This window comes from Mirounga leonina, unplaced genomic scaffold, assembly GCF_011800145.1.
Source record: "Mirounga leonina isolate KUSES-001 unplaced genomic scaffold, KU_Mleo_1.0 Mir_175, whole genome shotgun sequence".
In the NCBI taxonomy this organism is placed as follows: Eukaryota; Metazoa; Chordata; class Mammalia; order Carnivora; family Phocidae; genus Mirounga; species Mirounga leonina.
The window spans coordinates 23,768,450-23,792,242 of NW_023270453.1; the positions used below are offsets into that span (position 1 = coordinate 23,768,450).

At 45.7% G+C, this 23,793-nt stretch overlaps 1 protein-coding gene across 7 annotated transcripts; it reads right to left on the reverse strand.

The window, feature by feature from the left end:
- Positions 1-1,791: 1,791 nt before the first annotated feature.
- On the reverse strand, positions 1,792-15,305 carry MEFV (MEFV innate immuity regulator, pyrin). Of its 7 annotated transcripts, none has more exons than XM_035022063.1 (10): positions 15,024-15,305; positions 12,217-12,450; positions 9,929-10,284; positions 8,961-9,056; positions 5,922-6,152; positions 5,518-5,540; positions 3,589-3,704; positions 3,373-3,405; positions 2,994-3,026; positions 1,792-2,827 (listed from the first exon to the last, which is right to left on the reverse strand). In XM_035022063.1, the coding sequence occupies exons 1-10, from the start codon at positions 15,298-15,300 to the stop codon at positions 2,274-2,276; spliced, it is 1,953 nt and encodes a 650-aa protein (XP_034877954.1). In that variant the 5' UTR covers positions 15,301-15,305; the 3' UTR covers positions 1,792-2,273. The 7 variants fall into 7 exon arrangements, 5 of the variants coding, with proteins under 5 accessions (XP_034877954.1, XP_034877953.1, XP_034877950.1 ...); XM_035022062.1 differs by having other exon boundaries at positions 9,929-10,311; XM_035022059.1 differs by having other exon boundaries at positions 11,614-12,450.
- Positions 15,306-23,793: the final 8,488 nt, after the last annotated feature.

Below are 23,793 nucleotides of genomic sequence, written 5' to 3' on the forward strand. Positions count from 1 at the left end.
ATGCCAAGTGAAAGAAGTCTGTCACAGAAGACCACATAGTGTGTGATTCTACTTGCATGAAATGTTCAGAATAGGCAAATCCATAGAGACAAAAAGTAGGGTAGTAGTTGTCGGGCTGGGGGAAGGGGAGAGTGGCAAGTGACTGCCAATGGATGCAGGGCTTGTTTTGAAAATGTTCTGGATTTAGTGGTGATGTTTGTATACATTGTGAATATACTAAAACCCATTTAACTATACACTTTAAAAGGGTGAATTTTATGGTTTGTGAATTATATCTCAATTAAAAAAAGAAACACCAGACAGGGAAATTTTCATTGTACAAATACAAATGTTTAGTATCTAAAATATTTCTGAGGGATGCCTGAGTGGCTTGGTGGGTTAAGCATCTGCCTTTGGCTCAGGTCATTATCTCAGGGTCCTGGGATCGAGTCCTGCATTGGGGTCTGTGCTCAGCAGGGCTCCTGCTTCTCCCTCTGCCTGCTGTTCCCCTGCTTGTACTCTCTCTCTGACAAATAAATAGAACTTTAAAAATAATAAAATACTTTTGAAGAAGTACTACAGACAACTAAGTTCAATATTTAGATTCCGCATGGCAAGTAGTCAAAGAAGCTGTGCTGTTTCTGTGGAATGAAGCAAAAGATAGAAGTCCACATGGAAAATTAAATTCACAGCCTCACTAATTTTAAAACATAGGTAAAACCCCATTATATCTCTATTGAATGAACAAAAAATTTTACTTTTTTATTTTATTTTATTATTATTTTTTAAAAGATTTTATTTATTTATTTGACAGAGAGAGACACAGCGAGAGAGGGAACACAAGCAGGGGGAGAGGGAGAAGCAGGCTTCCCGCGGAGCAGGGAGCCTGATGTGGGGCTCGATCCCAGAACCCTGGGATCACGACCTGAGCCGAAGGCAGATGCTTAACGACTGAGCCACCCAGGCACCCCCCAAAATTTTATTTTATTTTAAGATTTTATTTATTTATTTGAGAGAGCAGAGCACAAGAGGGGGGAGGGTCAGAGGGTGAAGCAGACTCCCTGCTGAGCAGGGAGCTCAATGTGGGGCTTGATCCCAGGACCCCAGGATCATGACCTGAGCCGAAGGCAGATGCTTAACTGACTGAGCCACCCAGGCGCCCCAAATGAGCAAAATATTTTAAATGACAAACATTGCTTTGGGCATAAAACATTATTTAATCTTTCTGAGGGATTGTATAGCCAACTGTAGCAAGTGTTATGAAATAGTTCACATTCTGGAGCCATTTTAGGAATAACAGGAGAAAAGAATATGTGTATGGGGAGGTGGTGGAAAACATACAGGAAGCTGCTCTTGGAAAGGTTATAGCAAGGGAGAATTGGGAACAGCTAAGCAAATAAAGCACATGAACTCTGTCAGAGTATGGATTATGTTCATAGAACAAAGCTCCATGAAGAAACCAGGGCCACAATCATGGAGAAGCTGAGTCCAGTCTAGACTCTAGTGTGAAGATGGAAAGATGAGTTGGGGTAGGAGGGGTTTGGAGCCTAATCTTCATCTGATTCCTTTTTTCCCCTTACATCCTTTCTCTTTACATCTCTTTAAATGGGGGATGATAGAGGGGATATCTGTGAACTAGAACAGATTTTCAGATACAGATCAGGACAGAATTTTAAAAAATCTGATACTTGGAATATTTGTCAAATGTTTTCCCACTATAGCAGCTCCATCTTTTTCATGGTGTTCAGTAGGGAAATGGGATCTTACAATGATTGACTAAGTGACAACGAATTGAGTGCAAACTGAGTGCAATTATGACCAACTTTTCTAATTGATTTATTTATGATGCCTAGCCAATACTCTTAAGATCCGTAGTTCATTAATCCAGGTACAAAAATATAACAATCCAGTCTGGTTGTTTTATTTCTCAGCTTTGCAAGTCCTTAAGAAAGAGGAGGATGGAATGAAGCGACACATCCTTGCCGTAGAGTTCTGAGGGAAAATGAGGGTGGGATCTCTGCCTTAGGGGCATCTTAGGGTGCTAATTCATATAAGGATTTATTAAGCATCAGCCATGTACTTCTTCCTCTGAGTTGTCATCAGTACATGTGCTCTCTTCACCCTTGGTTTACCAATATTTAGGTACCCAGCTTATTTCTGCTACCATTCCATAGGCTCTTTGTTATATTACCCACAGCAGCTGGAACCCAGTAGGTGTTCAATAATGACAGTTGAGTATACAGATTCAAGATACAAGGCTGGGAGCCAGAAGAGAGATGCAAAGTGTTGGGCATTCAGTGAGGCCCCTGGTCACCCACTGGACAGATGGTTAGAGGATCCGTGTTCTTCCCTCCGTCATGTGTTCCGGGGCTGAACATAGGCTGAAGGGGCCCAGAAGAAGAGAAACTGGTGAATGTGTAGATGAGGGATTTGTATGTTACATTGTAAAAGGAAATTTCTCCAGCCTTGTAGTCCAGGAAGATGCCCACACGTCTGGGGGGTTCCCTTATCTGCAAGCGTGTTGGGGGAATGGTGGACACCTGGTACTCATTCCGCTTCATCATCATCACCACCCAATAGCCATTGTCGGGTGACAGAGTCATGCTCCCTTTCCTGCTCGCGGATGCCTTGCAGATGCCCAGGATCCACCCTGTCTTGTTTCCCACCTCCACTTCCCAGTAATGGCGGCCAGAGAGGAAGCTTGGAAAGCCTAGGGCGATGATGCAACTATCAAATCTTTCTGGATTATCAGGTAGACGATTACACTTGTTTCCAAGTCTCACGCTCTTCAGGTTATTAGAGAAGATGAGGTTGGGGTGGGCAGTTTCTGCATCCAGAATCACATTAACTGCAGAGAGAATTAGAATACCTAGCTGGGGGCTCCATGGGCAGTGTACCCACAGGGTTCTCCCCACCTCCAGGAAACATGGATAGGGACATTCTTCTGGAATGCACTAGAGGTCAGCACAGGGACCCAGCAGGTGAAGTCCACTTGCCTTAGTCTGGGCACTTACCGGCATGTGCCTGAGCGCAAATCAGTTCTGGAACTACAGAGAAAAAGCAGATGTGGGGAAAAACCTGAGTATTCCAATTCAGAGAGGCTAAATGTACCCTGGTCCCCACAACAAGGAAAGACAAGGACCCCTACCCGAGCTCAGGACCTTGCTTCCTTTGCTTGGATTAACCCCATTCCTCATAGACCCTGGAGACTGCCTTGGTGACTCTTTGGTCTGATGAGTTGACCCAGCCAACAAGTCCAGCACAGAGCCTGTGAAGGCTTTCTTCTGCCTTTGTTATAGGTGTTTTTCTCTCTTCTAAATAATGCCCAGAAATCAACAGCATAGGGAATATCACAGTAACCCCTGGCAAGCATTCTGCCATCACCATACTCACAATTAAAGGTGTCCATTTCTGAACGCAGGGTTTCTAAAAGAAGAAGGGGAGCTTGAGTTAGGTTCCCCATCTAGGGACAGATCAGGAAGAGGCTGAAGGCAGCATCAGAAAGGCAGGGGAGTTGGAGAAGGGATGCCAGAAGGGTTTGGGCTACATGGACATCAAGGAGGAAGTGAGCAGGTGACTCCCCTTTTCCCCCAAGCCCACCTCACCTACCTGAGAAGGACTTAATGCTCTTCTCCACAAATTCTGATTTCTGGTAGATCAAGTGGATCTTTTTTTCCACCTCTGGAGGAGTGTTCCATGGCTTAGGAACAGTCGCCATCTTGACCCTAGAGACACAAGACTGCTGGCCAGAGAGGGCTGGTGCATGGGGGTAGCCCAAGTTCCCATGAGGTGGAAATGAGGTGCAGGCTCCACAGGGGACACCCAGCCCACTTGGGCTTGGCAAAGAAAGTCCTCTCTGGACTCCGAGTTTTAAACACTGGTTCTCAACTTTGGCCACAGATTGGCATCACCTAGGGAGTTATAAAAACCACTGATATCAAAACCACAGTGAGTTTTAATAGTGGCCTTAAAATGGTGCTAATATTGAAATGCTCAGCCTAGAATTATCTATGTCAAATTAATTATACCTCTTTAGTCCTTTTCTGTTGAAATAAAAATGGTAATAAGAAAAAAACCACAGTGAAATATGACTCATAGGATGGTTATTATTTTGAAAAAATCAAAATGACAGGTATTGGCAAGGATGTGGAAAAATTGGGACCCTTGTGCATTGGTGGTAGGAACGTAAAATGGTACAGACACTGTGGGAAATAGTATAGTGGTTCCTCAAAAAACTAAACATAGAATTACCATATGACACATCAATTCCACTTCTAGGTATATGCCCAAAATAATTGAAAGCAGGAGGGCGCCTGAGTGGCTCAGTCGTTAAACGTCTGCCTTCGGCTCAGGTCATGATCCCAGGGTCCTGGGATCGAGTCCCACATCAGGCTCCCTTCTCGGCGGGAAGCCTGTTCTCCCTCTCCCACTCCCGCTGCTTGTGTTCCTGCTCTCGCTCTCTGTCTCTGTCAAATAAATAAAATCTTTAAAAAAAATAAGTGAAAGCAGAGACTCAAACAGATATATGTACAGCAATATTCATAGCAGCATTATTCACAATAGCCAAAAGGTGGAAACAACACAAGTGTCCATTGATGGATGAAAGGAAAAACAAATTGTGGTATATACATACAGTGGAATATTACTCAGCCTTACAAAGGGATGAAACATTCTATAGTGTGGATGAACCTTGAAGACATTATGCTAAGTGAAATAAGCCAGACACAAAAGCACAAATACTGTATGATTCCACTTATATGAAGCAGTTAGAGTAGTCAAATTCATAAAGACAGAACATAGAATGGTGGTTGCCATTCCTTGCTTCCTGGGTGAGGGGGCAATAGGGAGTTATGTTTTAGTAGTATGGAGTTTCCATTTGGGAGGATAAAAAAGTGCTGCAGATAATAGTGGTGTTGGTTGCACAATAATACGAATGTACTTAATGCCACGGAACTGCACATTTAAAAATGGTTAGAGTGGTAAATTTCATTTTATATGTATTTTACCACCAAAAAAAGAGGGAAAAAAAGTTTATGCTAGGGTCACACTCTTGAAGATTTGGATTTAATTTGTGTGCCAGGGCCTGGATGTCAGGATTTTGTAAAGCTCGTGGGGTTATTGTAATGGCCAGCCTCCTCCCTTCCCTCCCCTTCCTTCCCCTGTCTGGGCTTAGCATCTCCACTCCTAGAAAGTGCTTCTCTCCCTGAGACCATAAGCACTTGTGGCCTCAGGGAGGGAGGCACTTCTGCAGGAACAGTTTTTATGAGACAAATTGCAATCTTTAGGGAGGTTTCTTAGGAACCATCATTAGCACGATAAGCTGTGTTCGTTCTTTCCAGTCTTCAGCCCATGCTGTCTCTCCTGATCACACTCCCATTTTCCCTACACAAATCCAGAAAGGCCTTAGGAAGCTGCAGGAGATAGGAGGAAACCAGGAGGTGTCACAGACCCAGGGTTGGGAGCATCTCCCTCCTAGGGATGCCTCCCCCACTGCTTCCTGCAGGATACCCAAGGGAACACGAGGGGACCTCTCGGTACCTGTACAGGGTGACTCCGATGTCCTAGGAGAGAAAAGAGGGAAGCTCTCCATTACCAGTCTCCTAGGGGCTGCACTGACTCCTGGTCTATCCTCCTGGGCTCACAGCCCTGGGGTGTCAGCAAAACTGGGGCATCTCTCCCCATTCTAATTTTCATCACCCAAAGTGGCAGCCTGTTGGGGCTTGCAACAGAACTGCACCCAAACCCTGCTTTTCTCTTCTGGGAGATGCCAGGGGATCCCTTGAAAGCTGGGCCACCCTGGGCTCCTGACAGCTCATCAAAAGGGTCTGGGCACAAGACCTTTGTCTTGTACTGACTTGGGCAGAGTTAATGGCAGTGCTGGGGAGCCCATGTCATCCTACTGGGCACAGCGGGCAGGGGAAGCCAGACCCAGCCACACTCACCTGCATGAGCTCCCATTCCGGCTGGTACTGCTTGGCCTCCAGCTCCCCAATCAGCTCGTCAAGAAGGGCAATGTCTCTGGATACTTGGGTGCTATATTTCTCCCTGACCTGGCCAATGGTCTGGTTCAGATCCTCTATTGAGGCCACAAAGAGCTTCTCTTGCTGCTCCAGAAGATGGTACAGCTGCTCCAACTGGTGCCGATGTCTCTGCTTCTGGGTTTCAGTTTGTTTCTGGGGGAACAGAAAGGTGTAGGGTCTATCCAGTGTGCTGGGTGTGTGTGCCCAGGGAATCCCAAGAAGCCCACCTCCTGGAGGTGGCTAAGAGGCTGGATCCCTCAGCTTCTTGGAGGACTAGATTTCAGAGAAGGAAACAAAATGGGCCAGAACCTTCCAGAACAGACTGAAGGTGGCAGGGATTAGCTCTTGTAAAATGCCCTAAAACCCAGTATTCTGGGTTGATTTGTATCTCCTCCAAAATTTATGTTAAAGTCCTAACCTCTAGTACCTAAAGAATATGATCTTACTTGGCAATAGCATCATTGCAGATGTAGTTAGTTAAGATGAGACCATACTGGAGTGGGCCACTGGAGTGGGGAAGTTGAGACACAGACACAGGGAGAACACCATGTGCAGAAAACACAGGGAAGAGATGACATCTACCAGCTGAGGGGAGAGGCCTGGAAGATCTCCTTCACGGCCCTCAGAAGGAACCAGTCCTGCTGACACCTTGACTATGGAATTCTGGCCTACAGAACTGTGAAAGAATTTCTTTTTTGCGGTTTAAGCCATTCAGTCTGTGGTGCTCTGTAATGGCAGCCACAGGACACTAAGATATCTGGTGTCATCTTTTTCCTTCCTTGAAAGCCAGTGTGAGGATGACATATGCCTGGGGTTGTAAATGGACAAGGTTATGACTACCAAAGTGTCCAGGAAGGAGGCTTCTCTCTACGTTCCACCAAAGTGCTGGCATGCAGAAGGTCCTCAATGTGGCTCTGAATGAAGGCAGTCAGTCCATTTATGTGACTGTAAGTGAACTTGACTTCTACTACCATTGCACATAGGTCAGCCATCTGGCCCATGTTCTATCCAGAGTTTCTGTGGAAACATGAAGTGGCTGTAGGGAACCTTCTCCTTCCTCCATGGAGGGAGAAGCCCCTTCGAATCTTCTAAGACTGGACTTAGGAAGTCTCATCATTTTGAGCTCTTTAGTGATTTTGAACCAGAAATATTTCCTCACCTTTTGTTGTTGAGGGTGCTAACATTGGCTTTTTTTTCCTTAAAGAGGACAGGTCAGTTGTCATGTTCAATGGCCTATGTTCTAAAATTGTCTGATAATTTTGATCATGATTAAATTCAGGTTAAGCATCTTAGACAAGAATACCATATTCGTAATGCACTGGGCTCCCTAGCACAGCCCATGGGGAGGCAAAGAGTGTCCAGTTTGTCCATCACCATTATTGTGATACGGAGATCAGTCACTTGGTTGAGGAGGGGTCTGCCACATCTCTCCAGTGTCAATATATATTATTTCCTTTATAATTTCTAAGTAATTGGAGGAGTGGTACTTAGAGGATATCAATATCCTGTTCTCTTATGATCTTCTGTGAAAAATTTTAGCATTTGTTGATGATCTCTGTTGGTGTTGATTGTTATACTGGTGTTTGTATAGTGGGAAATTTCCTTTTTGAGATTATTTATTTATTTATTTAAGTAATCTCTGCAACCATCTTGGGGCTTAAACTCACAACCCTGAAATCAAGAGTCGTATACTCTCTGACTGAGCCAGCCAGGCACCCCATAACCATTCTTCCATACTTGTTTTAGTTGACATTGTGCTGTAAAAAAGAGTTTCCCCTCCCCCTTCCATATGATTAAAAAATTATATATATATTTTGACTATTGAAAGGAGGATGAGCAGAAGTCTTGAAAACAACCACCTTTCCACGGGGACTCATGTCACTGAGTGTCTTAAGGGAAGACCAGACCTTCTTGTCTCCCTAAGTTTCACTGTGGCCCAGGCTTCTGCCTCACTGTCATGGTGGGGGCATCCCTGACCTCTGCTTCACCCACAAGTTCCGAGCCACCTGGCATTATAGGAAAGGTGTTTTCTTTTTTAGAAAGAGAGAGAGAAAGCTGGTGAGTGCAGGGGAGGGGGAAGTGATGATGGGAAGGGCAGAGGGAGAGGGAGAGAAAGAATCTTAAGCAGACTCCACACCCAGTGTGGAGCCCGACGTGGGGCTCAGATCTCATGACCCTGAGATCATGACCTGAGCTGAAATCAAGTCAGACTCTTAACTGACTGAGCCATCTTGGCGCCCTAGAAAGGGGTTTTCTTTTACTAGACTTCATGAGTTTCCCAAAAGTTAGACACCTGGACCAATGCCATGCCTGCTCCCATTCCTGCCCTTTGTTATCTTTGCCTGTTTCCCATTGTGGTGTGGGAGATGGGATCCAGCCAACAGAAATGGGTCAGACAAATTAAGGCTCTTTGGGGTAGCTGAATTTGCTTGCACGGAAAATGGAAGCAACTTATGTGTCCAGGTTCAACAGAGGAAGGGCAACAAATGTATTTATTGAAATCTGTGGCATCACAAAATGACAGTTTTAAAGAAAATGTCTAACCATTTGAATTTTAAAATTCCATATTAAAAAATAATGGACAACAATTTTAAAAAACCATACAAAGGAGTATTTAAAATGGAAAGTCTCTCCTCCCATTTCCTCAATCCCATCCCTCAGCGACAGCCACTGGTGTTAATTTCTCTAAACCATTTTGTAGTGAATATGAGAAAGCACAGGCTCCTCAGAGATTTCCCTCCCTCCTGAGGGTGGGTCTCCCTCTCCAGGGACAAGCTCATCCTTGGACTCCTGTTACCTCCCTGCCCCCTCAAGAGCAGGTGATTCTAAATAGGTGATCAGTTCTGCTTCTCTGTGAACCAAAACATAATTTGGGGACCCCCTGCTCACTTTTGGTCCCCTCCCTCCTTTTGCAGGGGTGAACTCAGGCAAGGATTGGCCACAGAACACCCCTGACCTTACCAGGAATTTTGCAGTCTTCTTATCCCCCTGAGATCTCTGCTCCTCCCCAGATTTTCTCAACTCCTTCAGATGCTCCAGCTGCTTTTGAATTTGCTCCTGGAAAAGGGGCACTTGTTGAAGCCTAAACTTGGCCTCTGCCATCTTTAGTTGGTGCCAACTCTAGAGGGAAAAAATCTGCTTTAGGGAGTAAAGCTGAGGGTCCTGCAGCCAAGAGCACAGGGATGGTGCCCAGGAAAGGAAGAATGAATCCATCACACCAAGGGAAGCAGATCCAAGAGGTGGTGAGAGAGAGATTCTTAATGACATGTGGGCACCTGGATTCAGCAATACCTGAAGCTAGTGCCCTTGGACCTCAGCTACATGAACCAGTAAATTCCCTCTTTGCTGGTCTGGTTTATATTGTGTTTTTGCCACTTTACAGACCAGGGATGCTGACTAATGCACCAACATCCCAGGGTTGGGAAATAAAGTAGCCCTGACTACTTTTTTTTTTTTTTTTAAGATTTTTATTTATTTATTTGACAGAGAGAGACACAGCGAGAGAGGGAACACAAGCAGGGGGAGTGGGAGAGGGAGAAGCAGGTTTCCCGCCGAGCAGGGAGCCCGATACAGGGCTCGATCCCAGGACCCTGGGATCATGACCTGAGCCGAAGGCAGATGCTTAATGACTGAGCCACCCAGGCGCCCCCAGCCCTGACTACTTTTTTTTTTTTTAAGATTTTTTTTTTTTTTTTTTGAGACAGAGAGAATGAGAGAGAGAGAGCACATGAGAGGGGGGAGGGTCAGAGGCAGAAGCAGGCTCCCTGCCAAGCAGGGAGCCGGATGCGGGACTGGATCCAGGGACTCGATCCAGGGACTCCAGGATCATGACCTGAGCCGAAGGCAGTCGCTTAACCAACTGAGCCACCCAGGCGCCCGCCCTCACTACTTTTAAAAGCCCCTCCCCACCCACCCCCAAGAAGCCCTACCTTGTATTCCAGGGCAGCCTCTTCGATGGGGCGCACCCAGTGGCCTTGATGTTCCTGACTCAACCTGCAGATGAGGCAGATAGGCTCCTTGTGGTCCTCACAGAAGAGCAGCTGGACCTGCTTCATGTGTCGCTCACACTGTGGCAAGGACTTGGGACTCAAGTTGGCTATCTGCAGTCCTTCTTGCTGCTTGTAGTCTTCAGAGTTATTTACTGTGAGTGAGGCCAGGCTTAGGAAGCTGCTGGGTGAGCATTTGCCTGAGGTCTTAGGATACCTAGAAGCAACGGAGTATCTGCAGGAATCATCTCCTTCCTGGGCACGACAAAGGGGATACACAGCCTCATCCTGTGGCTTCCCTGGGGCCATGGCAGAGGAAAAATTTCCTGAGTGACAAACCCAAAATGTTATGAAGAGGTGCTACAAAGAAGAGAGAGATAGAGAGCCCATGCCTGGGACACATAAGTTCCTGGTTAGACTGGCCACTTCTAACTTGTCCTCCCCTGACTTTGTTCCAGCAAGGCAGCAAACCACCCAGCAAAAGTGAGGGCAAAGGGCTAGATCTCATGACAGTCCTGAGACTTGGAATTCCTGGATATTTATCCTAAAGAAAAGGCTTTTGTTATAAATTCTATGCCTTCCTCCCACACATGTACAGATCTAGCAGGTGATATAAAGGCAGTGAGACATTCTGACCAGTGTTTGCTTTGCCACTTAAAACCAACCAGGCTGCTCTCTTGAGTCTTGTGGGAGCCCACAAGAAGAAACAGAGACCCACTCAATTCATTAGTCCCCTCCCACCACCTCTCACAAGGTCCCAGGAATTCATATCACATCTGTAAGTGAGACTGTGGGAGGCCCCCCCAGTAACCATTCTCCCCTCCTTCCCTTATGATAGAATTGATTGCTGCCCATCAATTGATGGCTGCTTCCCTCCCCCACCCCCCCAAAAAAAAACATTTCTTGCAATTGGGTGTGGCTATTTGACTACATTCTGGCCAAAGGGATATAAATGAAGGCATCATGAACAGCTTCTAGAAACTTCTGGAAACTTTCCCTAAGCGATACTCTTCTCTGTCCTTCCATCCTGCTGCTTGGAATGAGGATGCCACCCTCTGAGACCATGAGCTTGAGAGCAAATTTTGTGGAGCAGAAAAACAGCAGGAGCCTGGGTCCCTGGCCCATAGAGTACCACATCTGTTCTGGACCATCTGTGTTATTTATGTGAAGGAGAAACAAACTTCTGTCTTGTTTCAGTTAGCGTTATTTTGGTGTTTCTGTCATCCACAACCCAACATAATCCCAATTTCTGCCTCCTTAGTAGAAGAGATTTAGGATTTTAGCCAACAGCTCTCCTCCCTGCCCAGAGAGGTGAATGGCAGAATCTCAGTCCCATGACATACTGCCATGGTGTCATTGTGAGAAGCAGGTATTTTTACCCAGTCTTTCCCAGATGCTCAAGCTGGGGTCCATGAATTCCTTGGAATTCTATAGGATTTCAGTGTCTAAGAACTTGAACTTTGATGCAACATTTTATGAAGATGTGCATATGTGCATTTTTTTTCAGGATTCACAGCCTACCTCAGATCCCAGGGGGCACCCAGGGATCTGGTGTTGTGAGGAAATGCCTGCACAGGTCACCATTCCTAAGGATACCAGGTTTTCTGAGTTTTGGGGTCCTTTCTTACCTGAAGAAGGAGGGACTTCTGGACCTGAAGGCTGATGGACCTCACTGCCTACCACCTCCCTCAAGGTCTCAGAAGGTTCTTGACCCTCAATTCCATTTTTCTTTGAAGGTCCTATAGATTCTGGATGCTCCCAGGTCATCTGGTCTCCAGACAGTGATACATTGGAAAGTGTATTCCTGAATACTCCCCCCTTCAGGATCATGGACTGTTCTGGATTCTTGGAGCCTTTCTCTGGAGCCACAGTAGCGCCTACATCCAGAGTGGCCACTTCACTGGCGGTGGCTGCTGAGTCTGGATGATCACTTCTTATTTTCTCTTGAGGCAGAAGAGTTTCTGGATTGGGAGGTTCTCTCTCTCCCAAAAAAAAGGTAAATTCAAGACTTCGGGGTCGCTTCTGCCCTGACGGTAAATGTTTTTCAGAGATCCTGGGTTTTACTCTTTCTAGGGACCCAGTAAACGACTCACAGTCAAGTCCTTGGAGCCTTCCTAAAGAGCTGGCATTCCTGCGTAGCCTGCCACTAGGACTCCACTTCTCACCCTGTGGCTTACCAGGGAGTAGGCTTCTCCTGGGGGACAGAGTCATGCTTCTGGCCCATGGCTTACCCAGCACATCCAGGCCCTGAGAGCCCTTCTGATCTCTCGGTTTGCCCTGAGGCTTCTTCTGTGGCCCCCTTCCAGCCTCATGCTGGCTGGGTGGCAGGCTGAGGGCCCCATCACCACTTTGCCGCTGCCTATCACCTTCCAGGCCATCTGGTATCCTCAGGCCCTTGGGCTTATTCTCCCCAGAGGAACAAGACATTGCTGAACTGTTTGGGCCACTTTCTTGTATCAGATACTCTGCAAAGACAACAGGATGCAAAGGCATGAAATTATGCAGTGTTCAGGGCCAGGGGTCGGGAGAGAAGGGAGAGAAGGAAAAATCCCCTCAGAAATTACAGAAGTTCAGAATGTTCTAGGCAACAACAGTCAATTACCCTTAAATAAGAAAATGCTAATTATTTGTTATATATTTCTCAAATAGTGCTTTTCAAACTTCTTTGGCAGGAGAACTTGTTTCCAGTATAAAGTCTTACACAAAATTCTTAATTCATAAAATAAATAAACCCCCTAGTTTACTGGTATAAATGTGTGTGTGATTATAGGTGTATAAAACTCACTTATAAAATCCATCAATAAAGAAGAATTAAGTTATTTGGCACAAAAATTTGAAAACATTTTGAAGGACAATTAAAACTTCAGAAACTAATTTACTTCTGTTTTATTCTTTGGTTTCACGACGTGAAGAAAATCCTAACACACAGGTAAGTGTAAATGGTGATTTTTTTTTTTTTTAAACAGCTTGCTTGGTTGGAAGTTTCAGGATACAGTTTCATTAAACAGAAATGACAGGAAAGGCTTAATTCCAAGGTCTACATAAAAAGGAGTTCAAGTACAGCACAAACTATCACCCTGGTGGCCTCTAGCATTTCAAAATTTGGTTAATGACACATTTTATTTTATTTCATTTTTTTAAAGATTTTATTTATTTATTTGACAGAAAGAGAGACAGCTAGAGAGGGAACACGAGCAGGGGGAGTGGAAGGGGGAGAAGCAGGCTCCCAGCTGAGCAAGGAGCCCGATGTGGGGCTCGATCCCAGGACTCTGGGATCATGACCTGAGCCAAAGGCAGATGCCCAACGACTGAGCCACCCAGGCGCCCCTAATGACACATTTTTTTTTTTAAAGATTTATTTATTTATTTGACAGAGAGAGAGAGACAGCGAGAGCAGGAACACAAGCAGGGGGAGTGGGAGAGGAAGAAGCAGGCTTCCCGTGGAGCAGGGAGCCCGATGCGGGGCTCGATCCCAGGACCCTGGGATCATGACCTGAGCCGAAGGCAGACGCTTAACGACTGAGCCACCCAGGCGCCCCCTAATGACACATTTTAATATGAATTTGTTGGCTTTGTAAATTAGAAAAATTAATAAAATTTGGATTAAGTGTTTGTTAACATTCTAAAGAATCCCTGAAATATCTTTCCTGGTTGTAACTTAAAAACCGCTACTCTAATAAAGAAATGAAGATATCCTGTAATCAGCACTTTAATTTGTGGTAGAAGAGGCTCTTATTAAAATTGCTTCAGAGTTGTTTAAAACACTTTGCTATTGCAAACACTTTGCTTCCTAGGAAAATGTTAAGTTCCCCAAACTGGCTCAAGAACTAATGGGAAGGGCGCCTGGGTGGCTCAGTTGGTTACGCAACTGCCTTTGGCTCAGGTCATGATCCTGGAGTCCCGGGATCGAGTCCTGCATCGGGCTCCCTGCTCGGCAGGGAGTCTGCTTCTCCCTCTCCCACTCCCCGTTTGTGTTCCCTCTCTCGCTGTGTCTTTCTCTGTCAAATAAATAAATAAAATCTTTAAAAAAAAAAAAGAACTAATGGGAAAGCCCTAAAGATGCTAATAACCAGGTTTTATTGTTTCTGGTTTTTTAAAAAAATTTATTTATTTATCAGAGAGAGAGAGAGAAAGAATAGCATGGGAAGCAGCAGGCAGAGGGAGAAGCAGGCTCCCTGCTGAGTAAGGAGCCCGATGTGGGACTCGATCCCAGGACCCTGGGATCATGACCTGAGTCGAAGGCAGACACTTAACCAACTGAGCCACCCAGGCATCCCAATAACCAGGTTTTAAAACATGAAAAGGTAACTTAAAAATTCTACTCATCAAATTACACTGGACTCAGATTATGGTTTAGTCCTATCAGTCTTTCAAAGAGTGGAGAACTTTTATGTTATTTAAACATTCTACTTCAGAAAAATACATGGAGGCCACATTCGTTGATCACAGTGGGATAAAATCAGGAAGTTACAGCAAAACAGGAATAGAAGAACAAGGAGGAGAAGAAGGAAGAAAAACAAGGAAAGAGAAAAGATGAAAGGAAGGAAAAGAATTGAGAATTTTAGAATACCTTTGTGAAATGTGTCAAAGAAGAACTCAAAACTGAAAATAGGTGGATTTCAATGTGAAGATTACTGGTCCACCCAGCTGATATGGTCAGTTAGCAAGCCCTTTTTTTCTCTCCTGAAGATACTGGTCTGTACATAGGGGTTAATCACAATGAAGTTAGGGCCCCTCTAAGATCAGGCATCTTAGCTCTTGCTCTCCTGATTCTGCCCCACAGTGAGAATCTCAGCTTCCCTCGCCGTTTTTTAAAGCCATTGGGAGCCTTAGCTGTACTAACCCAGCTCCAAAGACCTAAGCAGCAGAAAGGACTTGCTCGGCCAGAGTCACTGGGGTCATGGTAGACCTGGGACTCCTAACCCCCCAAGTCACAACACAGTGGTCTAAACACAAGTTCCCTCTTGCACCTTCTACCCCATTCCATGAATAGCCAGCAGTCACACTGGGAGAGGAATGGAGCATGGGGCCTGTTTACCTGGTCTGATGGCCCTGTCAAGCTCCTCGGCCAGGAAGTTCTGGTTGATGGCTCTCAGGACTTGCAGGGTCAGCCTCACAGCATACTCTTCCCCATAGTGGGTGATCATCAGAGTGGCCAGCTTCACTGGCTTGGCATTCTGGAGCTGGCTCCGGGGGATCCGGGAGTGATCCTTCTCCAGGCTGGTGTTCTGCAGCTTAAACTTGAACTTCTCAAAGTCACTGGGCACCAGCTCCTCCAGGGAGTCCAGCAGATGGTCACTGGGGGCCTTGATCATGGTGTTGACCAGGAGAGGCCAAAGCTAGCTGTCTGAAACAGCCTCTGCCCTGGAACCCAGAGGGTGGGTAAAAAGAAGCTGTTTGTGAAATAACGGAAAAGGCACAGGAAATGCTCTGCGCTCTGGCGGGAACTGAGCTATGAGTGTCATCATTTGTTTGTTCCCAGTGATGACACTTGCGTTCTCTTTCTCACAGATTTGGAGGCTTTTACAGCTGGGAGGGCTCAAGGTCAGCCACATGGTCCTCCAGTGCCCCAGCCCTCACCTTCGCATACTGCCCAGCAGAGCAGCGAGCGGTAGGTATGTGAAGGAGGGGCTGGGGCTGGATTCCAGAGTATTGATCCTGGGCAGGCACTCAGATGCTTCTTCTTCTCCCTGGTCCCATGCCGCAGAGGACCATGATGAGGGTCAGTCTCTTTGGCCAGTTGTTCTCCTCCAGACTCTTGGGATTTTATTGGCCCTCCAAAGCAAATGTTAGGGAGGGTCGGGCTGGGGGCAAAAATGTAGCCCTGCAAGTTTTGCCCTTCCCTGCCCAAGAAGGAGGTGAAGCCAGAAGGACACTGCCAGGACACAAGCCCTGATGTCACCCCTGTTGATGTAGTTCCAGTTGTCTGGTACTTTCAGCATCACGAAGCCTCAAAATGCTATGCCTGGAACTGTCATCCTGATTTGTGTGTTCTCTACTCTGCCTGGCTTCCCGAGAGCATACCCATGAGGGAGGATGCTTGTCCATGCACCTTTACTGAACAAGTTTTTTTTTGTTTTTGTTTGTGTTTGTGTTTTTGTTTTTGTTTTTAAGTAAGCTCTACATCCAATGTGAGGCTTGAACTCAGAACCCTGAAAACAAGGGTCACATGCTCTACTGACTGAGCCAGCCAGGTGCCCCTGAACACATATTTTGGACACCCTGCCAGGATGTGGAGAAACAAGGGTGAAAAAAGACATAGGTGTCCTTTGGAGCTCATGTCCCAATGTGGGGCTCCAGAAGTCATTCCAGAGCTAATGGAAGTTGTATGTGGGTGAGCGGACTTCTTCCAGTTAACTGCTTCTGTCTTTCTGCATACTCTGATTTTTAGCCCCAACTTTGTGTTTTGAAAAATTTCAAACCTACAGAAAAGTTACCGAGATTCACCAACTGTTTACATTTTACAGTATTTAGTGATTCTCTTTCTTATGTACACACATGCATGCACTTCATTTTTCCTTTTTTCCCCTCTGAACCATTTGGTAATGAATTGAAAACATTATCAGATATCACTCCAAATACCCTACATACCCTAAGTACAATGAACAAGGATATAAGGATATTATTTTAAATAATCAGAATACAATTATCATACTCAGGAAAATTAACATCATTATAATACTATAATGAGTTCATAATCAAATTTCTCCAAAGGACTGATAATGTCCTTGACAGCTTTTTTTTTCCAACCCAGGGTCCAATCAGAGATCCTGCACTGCATTTAGTTGTTACATCTCTATACTCTGCTTCTACTAGAACACTTTCACACTTCCCCACCTTTTTAAATTCTGTCAATGTTTTTGAAAAGTCTGTTCCAAGCAGAATGTGCCTTAATTTAGATCTGTGCATCATTTCCTCATTATTAGACTGAAGGTATATTCAGGTGCTCAAGATGTCTCCATTGTAAGAGGATGTTTTTTCTTGTAATTAGTAAGTAACCTGAGAATGTGGAAACGTCTTGTTCTCCTACAATCTTTCACCCCATGATTTTAACATTCATTGATGATCTTTTCCTAAATCAGTTGCTACAATGGTACTTGCAAAATGGTTATATTTCTATCACTTAGCTGGCATCATTTGCATGTCCTGGTTTAAGCTTTCTGCATTTCTCATGAAGTTTTTGGCTTACAGATGTTGTTTTTTCTTGAGATTTTATTTATTTCACAGAGAGAGATAGCGAGAGCAGGAACACAAGCAGGGGGAGTGGGAGAGGGAGAAGCAGGCCCCCCGATGAGCAGGGAGCCTGATGCCATGTGGGGCTTGATTCCAGGACCCTGGGATCATGACCTGAGCCGAAAGCAGACACTCAACAACTGAGCCACCCAGGCTCCCCCAGATGTTTTGTTGTTAACACAATTGTGGTTACTCTGTGCCAGGCACAGCTTGCTTTATATCCGTTATCTCCTAAAATCTCTGCAGCATGCCTTCAGGGCAGGATTCATCATCCTCACTGCCAGGATTAGTGGTTTAGTGACTTGCTCAGTGACTGAGCCAGGATTCAAACTCCCTCTTTTAACCACTTTGCAGAATGGTCTCTGTGCATGATGATAATTTATTATTTTACTGTTCCTCACTAACCCCAGATGTCACTTTTTTCAGCTGTCCAGTGAGACTCAAAATGGGCTATTCTGACCACTCCCACAGGTCATTTACAACATTCTGATGCCTGGCAGAACAAACAACACTGTGTGTGACCAGCCTGTGTGTGACCAGCTGGGACCAAGGCCTTCATGAGTTCTGCTTGGTTGAATGTTATCTTACTATCCACTTGGTCCACATACTTCCTATTTTACAGATTACTCCGTGCTTTTGGTTTAATAGCTGACAGCATCCAGTTTTCTGGATCCTGCTGAGAAAATAACCCCAAACCCAACATACTCCCTAAAAAATGGATGGACTCAAATGCATGCATATTTGTGGTGCAAATGTTGGATGTGTGATATTCTCAGGTTGGGCCGGAAGGGTGTTGACCGAGTGTCTCTGAGATCACGACCTCTCCAAGATTTCAGAAGGCAGTAACACAGCCACCTCACAGGGAGCCTCCCACTCCTGAGACAACTGAAATTGTGCAATAACACACACGGTCCTTCTTGTTCCTGGGGTCCCTAACCCTGTCTTGACTGGCCAGCAAACTCCTTTAAGCTCAAACTAACACACCCACAGCAGAATTGGGCAGGAACTGGGGCTTTCCAGTCTATAGCAGGATATTTTGCAATTGCAGTGATACCTTTTGCAACAGGGAGCAATTCTGAGGCATGGACTTGCCTTTTTTTTTTTTAAGAGAGAGTAAGCAAGCAGGGGTGGTGGGGAAGGAGGGGCAGAGGAAGAGGAGAGAGAATCTCAAGCAGACTCCCCACTGAGCTTGGAGCCCCACATTGGACTCAATCATGACCTTGAGATCATGACCCTGAGATCATGACCCTGAGGCATGACCTGAGGTGAAACCAAGAGTCAGTCGTTCAACCAACTGAGCCACCTAGTTGCTCCAAGGCATGGACTTACTTGTGAGGTAGTGGCATTTCTATGTCAAAGAAGCTGAAAGAGGTTCCAGTAATTTTTTTAAAATGAAGAATGTGGGGGCACCTGGGTGGCTCAGTTGGTTAAGCGACTGCATTCAGCTCAGGTCATGATCCTGGAGTCCTGGGATCGAGTCCCGGGATCGAGTCCCACATCAGGCTCACTGCTCAGCAGGGAGTCTGCTTCTCCCTCTGACCCTTCCCCCTCTCATGCTCTCTCAAATAAATAAATAAAATCTTTTAAAAATAAATAAATAAAATGAAGAGATGTGAAAAGACGAATATAACTCTCAGGGTGACTTTTGAATGAACAGTGGTAGTGGAGTATCAATGAAATCTTTCTTGTGCCTCTGTGACTGTATGTGTGCCCTTATTTGGGAACAACATGACAAATCTAAATCCATCACAGCTGCTGCAAGCAGAGCTACTTCAACCTCTGCTCTTATCTTAAGTAATGCACAGCCCAGACATCCCAACCTTAAATCCATGCCTGGGTTTCATCTTTCTAACTTACTCCATCAGGGTTTCACTTTCTAACCATTCATTTTTGCATCACTTTGAGCTTTTTTAAATCAATATGTATTATTTTTATAAAAGAAAAGATAGTTTTAAAAAAGTATTTTATAATTAGCTTAGCCTCCAAGGAGATATCAGTCCTGTCCCCACAACCATCATGATGAAGTTTGTGGTAGTTAAATATATAGTACATACGGGTTATTGAGAGAGCCATAGGCAAGATCATGGAAGAGTTCCTGTGTTAATCCGGAGTTGGAAGTAATGGATCCCATTGTGACCCAAACTCTTCCTCACTTTCCAGTATATTGAATTTTAAGGGAGAAATCAGAGACTTTGAGAGGCTAACATCTCAATTTCAAAGTGAATTTCCAGGCAATGAACCTCCCACTGGGAAACATACTTGTAACTGGGCTTTCTGAGGGCACACCAAGTTCTGGTGCAACCTCCAACCTCCTGAGCAGGATGGAAACAGGGAGAGAAAGGCAGCTTCCTAGGTGGACTTGACTTGTGGAGGTTGTACAGTAGTGGGGTCGGAATAGTTCCCGGATTGGTCCACCAGTGAGAGTTTCATTTTGCAATATGGTAACGCCAAGCAAGAAGCTTTATGAGCTCTAAAGTGCTATACACATTATTTATTCTCATTGGTAAATCTAGACGGAGGATAAGTGGGTGTTCATTTTACTCTTTAAATTTTTTTTTACATATTTAAACATTTTATAATTTAAAACACTGAAAAAATTTTGTTTTACTAATATTTCTAGGGACCCTTCTAGGAAGCTGGCTGTGGGCATACAGTCCCTGACCGCCAAAGGCTTACATGTTAGTGAAGGGGAATAACCCAGTTGCCTGCTCTCCCTTCCCTTGCACCCTTTGAGGTTTGGTTTACATAATCCTGCCCCACTCGGATCTCCCTGTCCTTTTACCCGCGGCACAGCTGCTCCGGGTGCTTCGGGCAATGCCTACTCAGTAAGTTTCGAATATGCACAGAGTAGTGGGGAAAAAAACGGGACTCCGAGATCTAGGACTTGTGGCCTGGGCCAGTTACCCGACGTCTCTGAGTTTCCTGTCAAAAGGGTGGTTTGGAAGTTTCAATGAGATAATGTATGCTAAAGAGCCTGGCACCGTGGGTCAGTGTCAGCTAGGTCCTTTGATGCGCCAGCGCCTAGCGCAGCGCCGGGCTAGTCGTGGGCGGCGTCCGAGAGCCGGACACAGGATCCCCGCCCCCGCAACAGCCGTCACCTCCGAGACCCCCGCCCACAGCGCGCGGTTCCCTGCCGCCGCGCTCGCTTCCGCGCGTGGGGGCAGGAAGACCCCACTCCGCGGGTCTCACGCCCGGCAGCAACTTCCTTGGGGCAGTCGCTCTGAGGGGAAGCGGCCTGGGCGGGAGGGGGTTTGTCCGCGGTAAGAGTAGCCCGAGGATAAAACGGAAGTGTCAGCGAAGAGCCCCGATAGGCAGGCTGGCAGGCACTGGAGTAGAGACAACCCGGCACACTGTGTCCGGGGCCCCGCGGGCTCTGCCCCAAGGGGGGAAAGCCCGAGGAGGCGCGACACGCCCTGCGGCCGGCCGCCGTGCAGCCGCGCTAGTGAGTCCGAGGGCCACGCCCTAAACTACATCTTCCAGGGGGCCCCGGGAGTAAGCGGAGCCAATCGGAGGGCGAGTGGGCGGGCTCAGCGGGGCCTGTGTCTCCCAGGGGGCGCTGGGGCGCGGCGCCGTGGTCGGGATCGGCAGCCCCAGCAGCCTATGGTTGTGTCTCCACAGAGCGGCCAGCGCCCGGCGCGGAGGAGGAGCGGCCGTCGCCGCTGGTATCCTGGGCACGACCGCAAGAAGGGCAGTCGACGCGGCCGCCCGCGGCCCGGGATTGCAGGGCGAGGGTGCCCGGGGGCTGCGGTGCAGCGTGGCTCCCTACATTCCTCCACCCTTTAAGAGCCCCTAGACCTCGTTCAGTCGTGGTACCGGCAAGTATTTACCAGTGCCTGCTGTGCACCCGTTGCTGTGCCGGGGCGAAGACTGGCAGGTCAGGCGGCACTCCTGCCCCAGGGCGCTTGTCTCCCCACTTACGGAGAGGGGGTTGGTCTCCACTCGCGGCGAGAGCAGTGAAAGGAATTCATTCAGCTCGACGCCAGCACTGTCATCTTGTCGGTTTTCAGACACCAGGAACCCTAGGGTACCGATTCTTAAACTTCTATCGTGATTCATTTTGAAAAATCTAGGGGAATGCTATGGGCAGTGGAGATAATGGTTTTGTTGAGAAAAAAAGCACATGGACCTGCAGTTTCGTGTGTCATTTCAGGGGATTCGTGACTTCCTGAAGTCTGCCAGGAGGAACCTGGCACGGAGCTCTAGGTATGGACCCTCCCGTCAGTCAAAGCCGCCCGTACTTTTTGTTTTATATATTTCACCTTCAAGGAAGATTTCCTTTGATCCACCGAGGGCGGAGCGGGGGAGGAACACCCATCGAGACCGTCTATCTGTATTTCTAGTCCCAACATTCTATTTGTTTAAGTCCTTCCCATCAAAACTACTTTCTAGTCTCAGGTAAACATAACCAGACTGTATTCACCTCCATGGTAATGTGAGGGGCACCTTCTTACTCAAATCCTTGTAACCCTTGTGGAACGTTCCCTTGCCTGCCACACTTGCCAATTAGTTAGAAACTGTAAACGACTTAAATGAGTATCACCAGGCAACTGGCTGAGTACATTTTGGTGAATCTATTCTATGGACTGCACCGCATCCGTTGAAAATGTGCAGTGGGTTTTTCTTTTTCTTTTTTTTTTTTCAAGATTTTATTTATTTATTTGACGGAGAGAGACACAGCGAGAGAGGGAACACAAGCAGGGGGAGTGGGAGAGGGAGAAGCAGGCTTCCCGAGGAGCAGGGAGCCTGATGGGGGGCTCATCCCAGGACCCTGGGATCATGACTTGAGCCAAGGCAGATGCTCAATGACTGAGCCACCAAGGCGCCCCTGCAGTGGGTTTTTGTATGCTAATGTGTGGAGATGGTCAATATGTAAGGTGAAAAAGAGCATGTTTACAGTACAACATGAAAATATAATCCCACGTTTGTAAATAACAGGAAAAATATTTTAAAACTTAAATATCTAAAGGGGAACAAGAAATACCATGGCAACCTCCAGAGAGTAGAATTAGGGATAGAGGTTGTGCTTTTCACTGTGTCTTCTATATGTTTTTGTGTTTTTCAATAAGCATTTAAACATTTTATGACACATGAAAAATCATCCGTGAATATATTCTAAGTGTAAAATAATAAGGCAAAACAGAAAATATAGCAAGCTAGTGTTAGAGGAAGACTTTAATGTTTTGCTCATTATTTATTTATTTATTTATTTATTTATTTATTTATTTATTTATGTGTTTATTTATTTGTGTATGTATGTATGTAGGCTCCATGACCAACATGAGGCTCAAATTGAGAGCCTGAGATTGAGAGTCACATGCTCTACCGACTGAGACAGCGAGGTGTCCCTGCTCATTATTTTTTATAAAAAAACTTAAATAAAACCTCATGAACTGGAATATTTTTTTCATTGTAGTGCACAGGATTACGAAAATGGTTTTTAAAAAGCACACTGTGCCCATAGAGAAACACATGGGTGACACTTATGATTGAAGCTAACATATATTGGGCACTTTGTGTGTGATATATCATATGAGTGCCTTATATGCCTTCATAGCAGAGGCTCTGGAGTCAGACTGCCTCAGTGAGAATACTGCGTACAGTTAACCATTTGTGTGACACTGGCTGAGTGATGGACCTATCTACTTATTCAGCCTTGAAAAGGAAGGAAACTCTGATACATGGCACAACACATGACAGACACAAAAGGGTAACTGTTGTATGATTGTACCTCTATGAGGTACCTGGAATAGTCAAATTCAGAGACAGAAAGTAGAATAGTGTTTAACAGGGGCTGGGAATGGAGGGTAATGGAGAGTTATTTAATGGTTAGAATTTCAGTCTGGGATGATGAAGAAGTTCTGGGGATGGGTGGTGGTGATGGTTGTACAACAATGTGAATGCATTTAATGCCACTGAATTGTATACTTAACAGTTGTTAAAATGGTAAATTTTAGGTTATGTGTATTTTACCACCCCAAAAACCTCAAAAATGCACATACTCCTCAATTCAATTATTCTATTTCTGGGAGTATCCTAAAACAATTATTGAGTGTACACAAAGTTTCATTGCAAGATGTCCATTGCAGAATTGTTTATTAAACCAAGAATTGGAAACAACTTAAATGTCCATCAGTAGAGGAGATAGTAAGTACAATTGTGGTACACCCATACTGTGGCATACTGTACATCTGATAAGAGTAAGAAAGCCCTGTTCATCTTGATCCAGGCACACTGTTATTAAAGGGAAAACTGGGAAAACATGTACTACACATAATAAATACATATATGTGAACACATCAGAAGGAGATTGGTAGAATGTGCAGCCAACTGTTACCTATAAAAATGAGTAGAAGTGAGGGGCGCCTGGGTGGCTCAGTCGTTAAGTGTCTGCCTTCGGCTCAGGTCATGATCCCAGGGTCCTGGGATTGAGCCCCGCATCGGGCTCCCTGCTCCGCAGGAAGCCTGCTTCTCCCTCTCTCATTCCCCCTGCTTGTATTCCCTCTCTCACTGTGTCTCTCTCTGTCAAATAAATAAATAAATAAATAAATAAATAAATAAATAAATAAATAAATAAA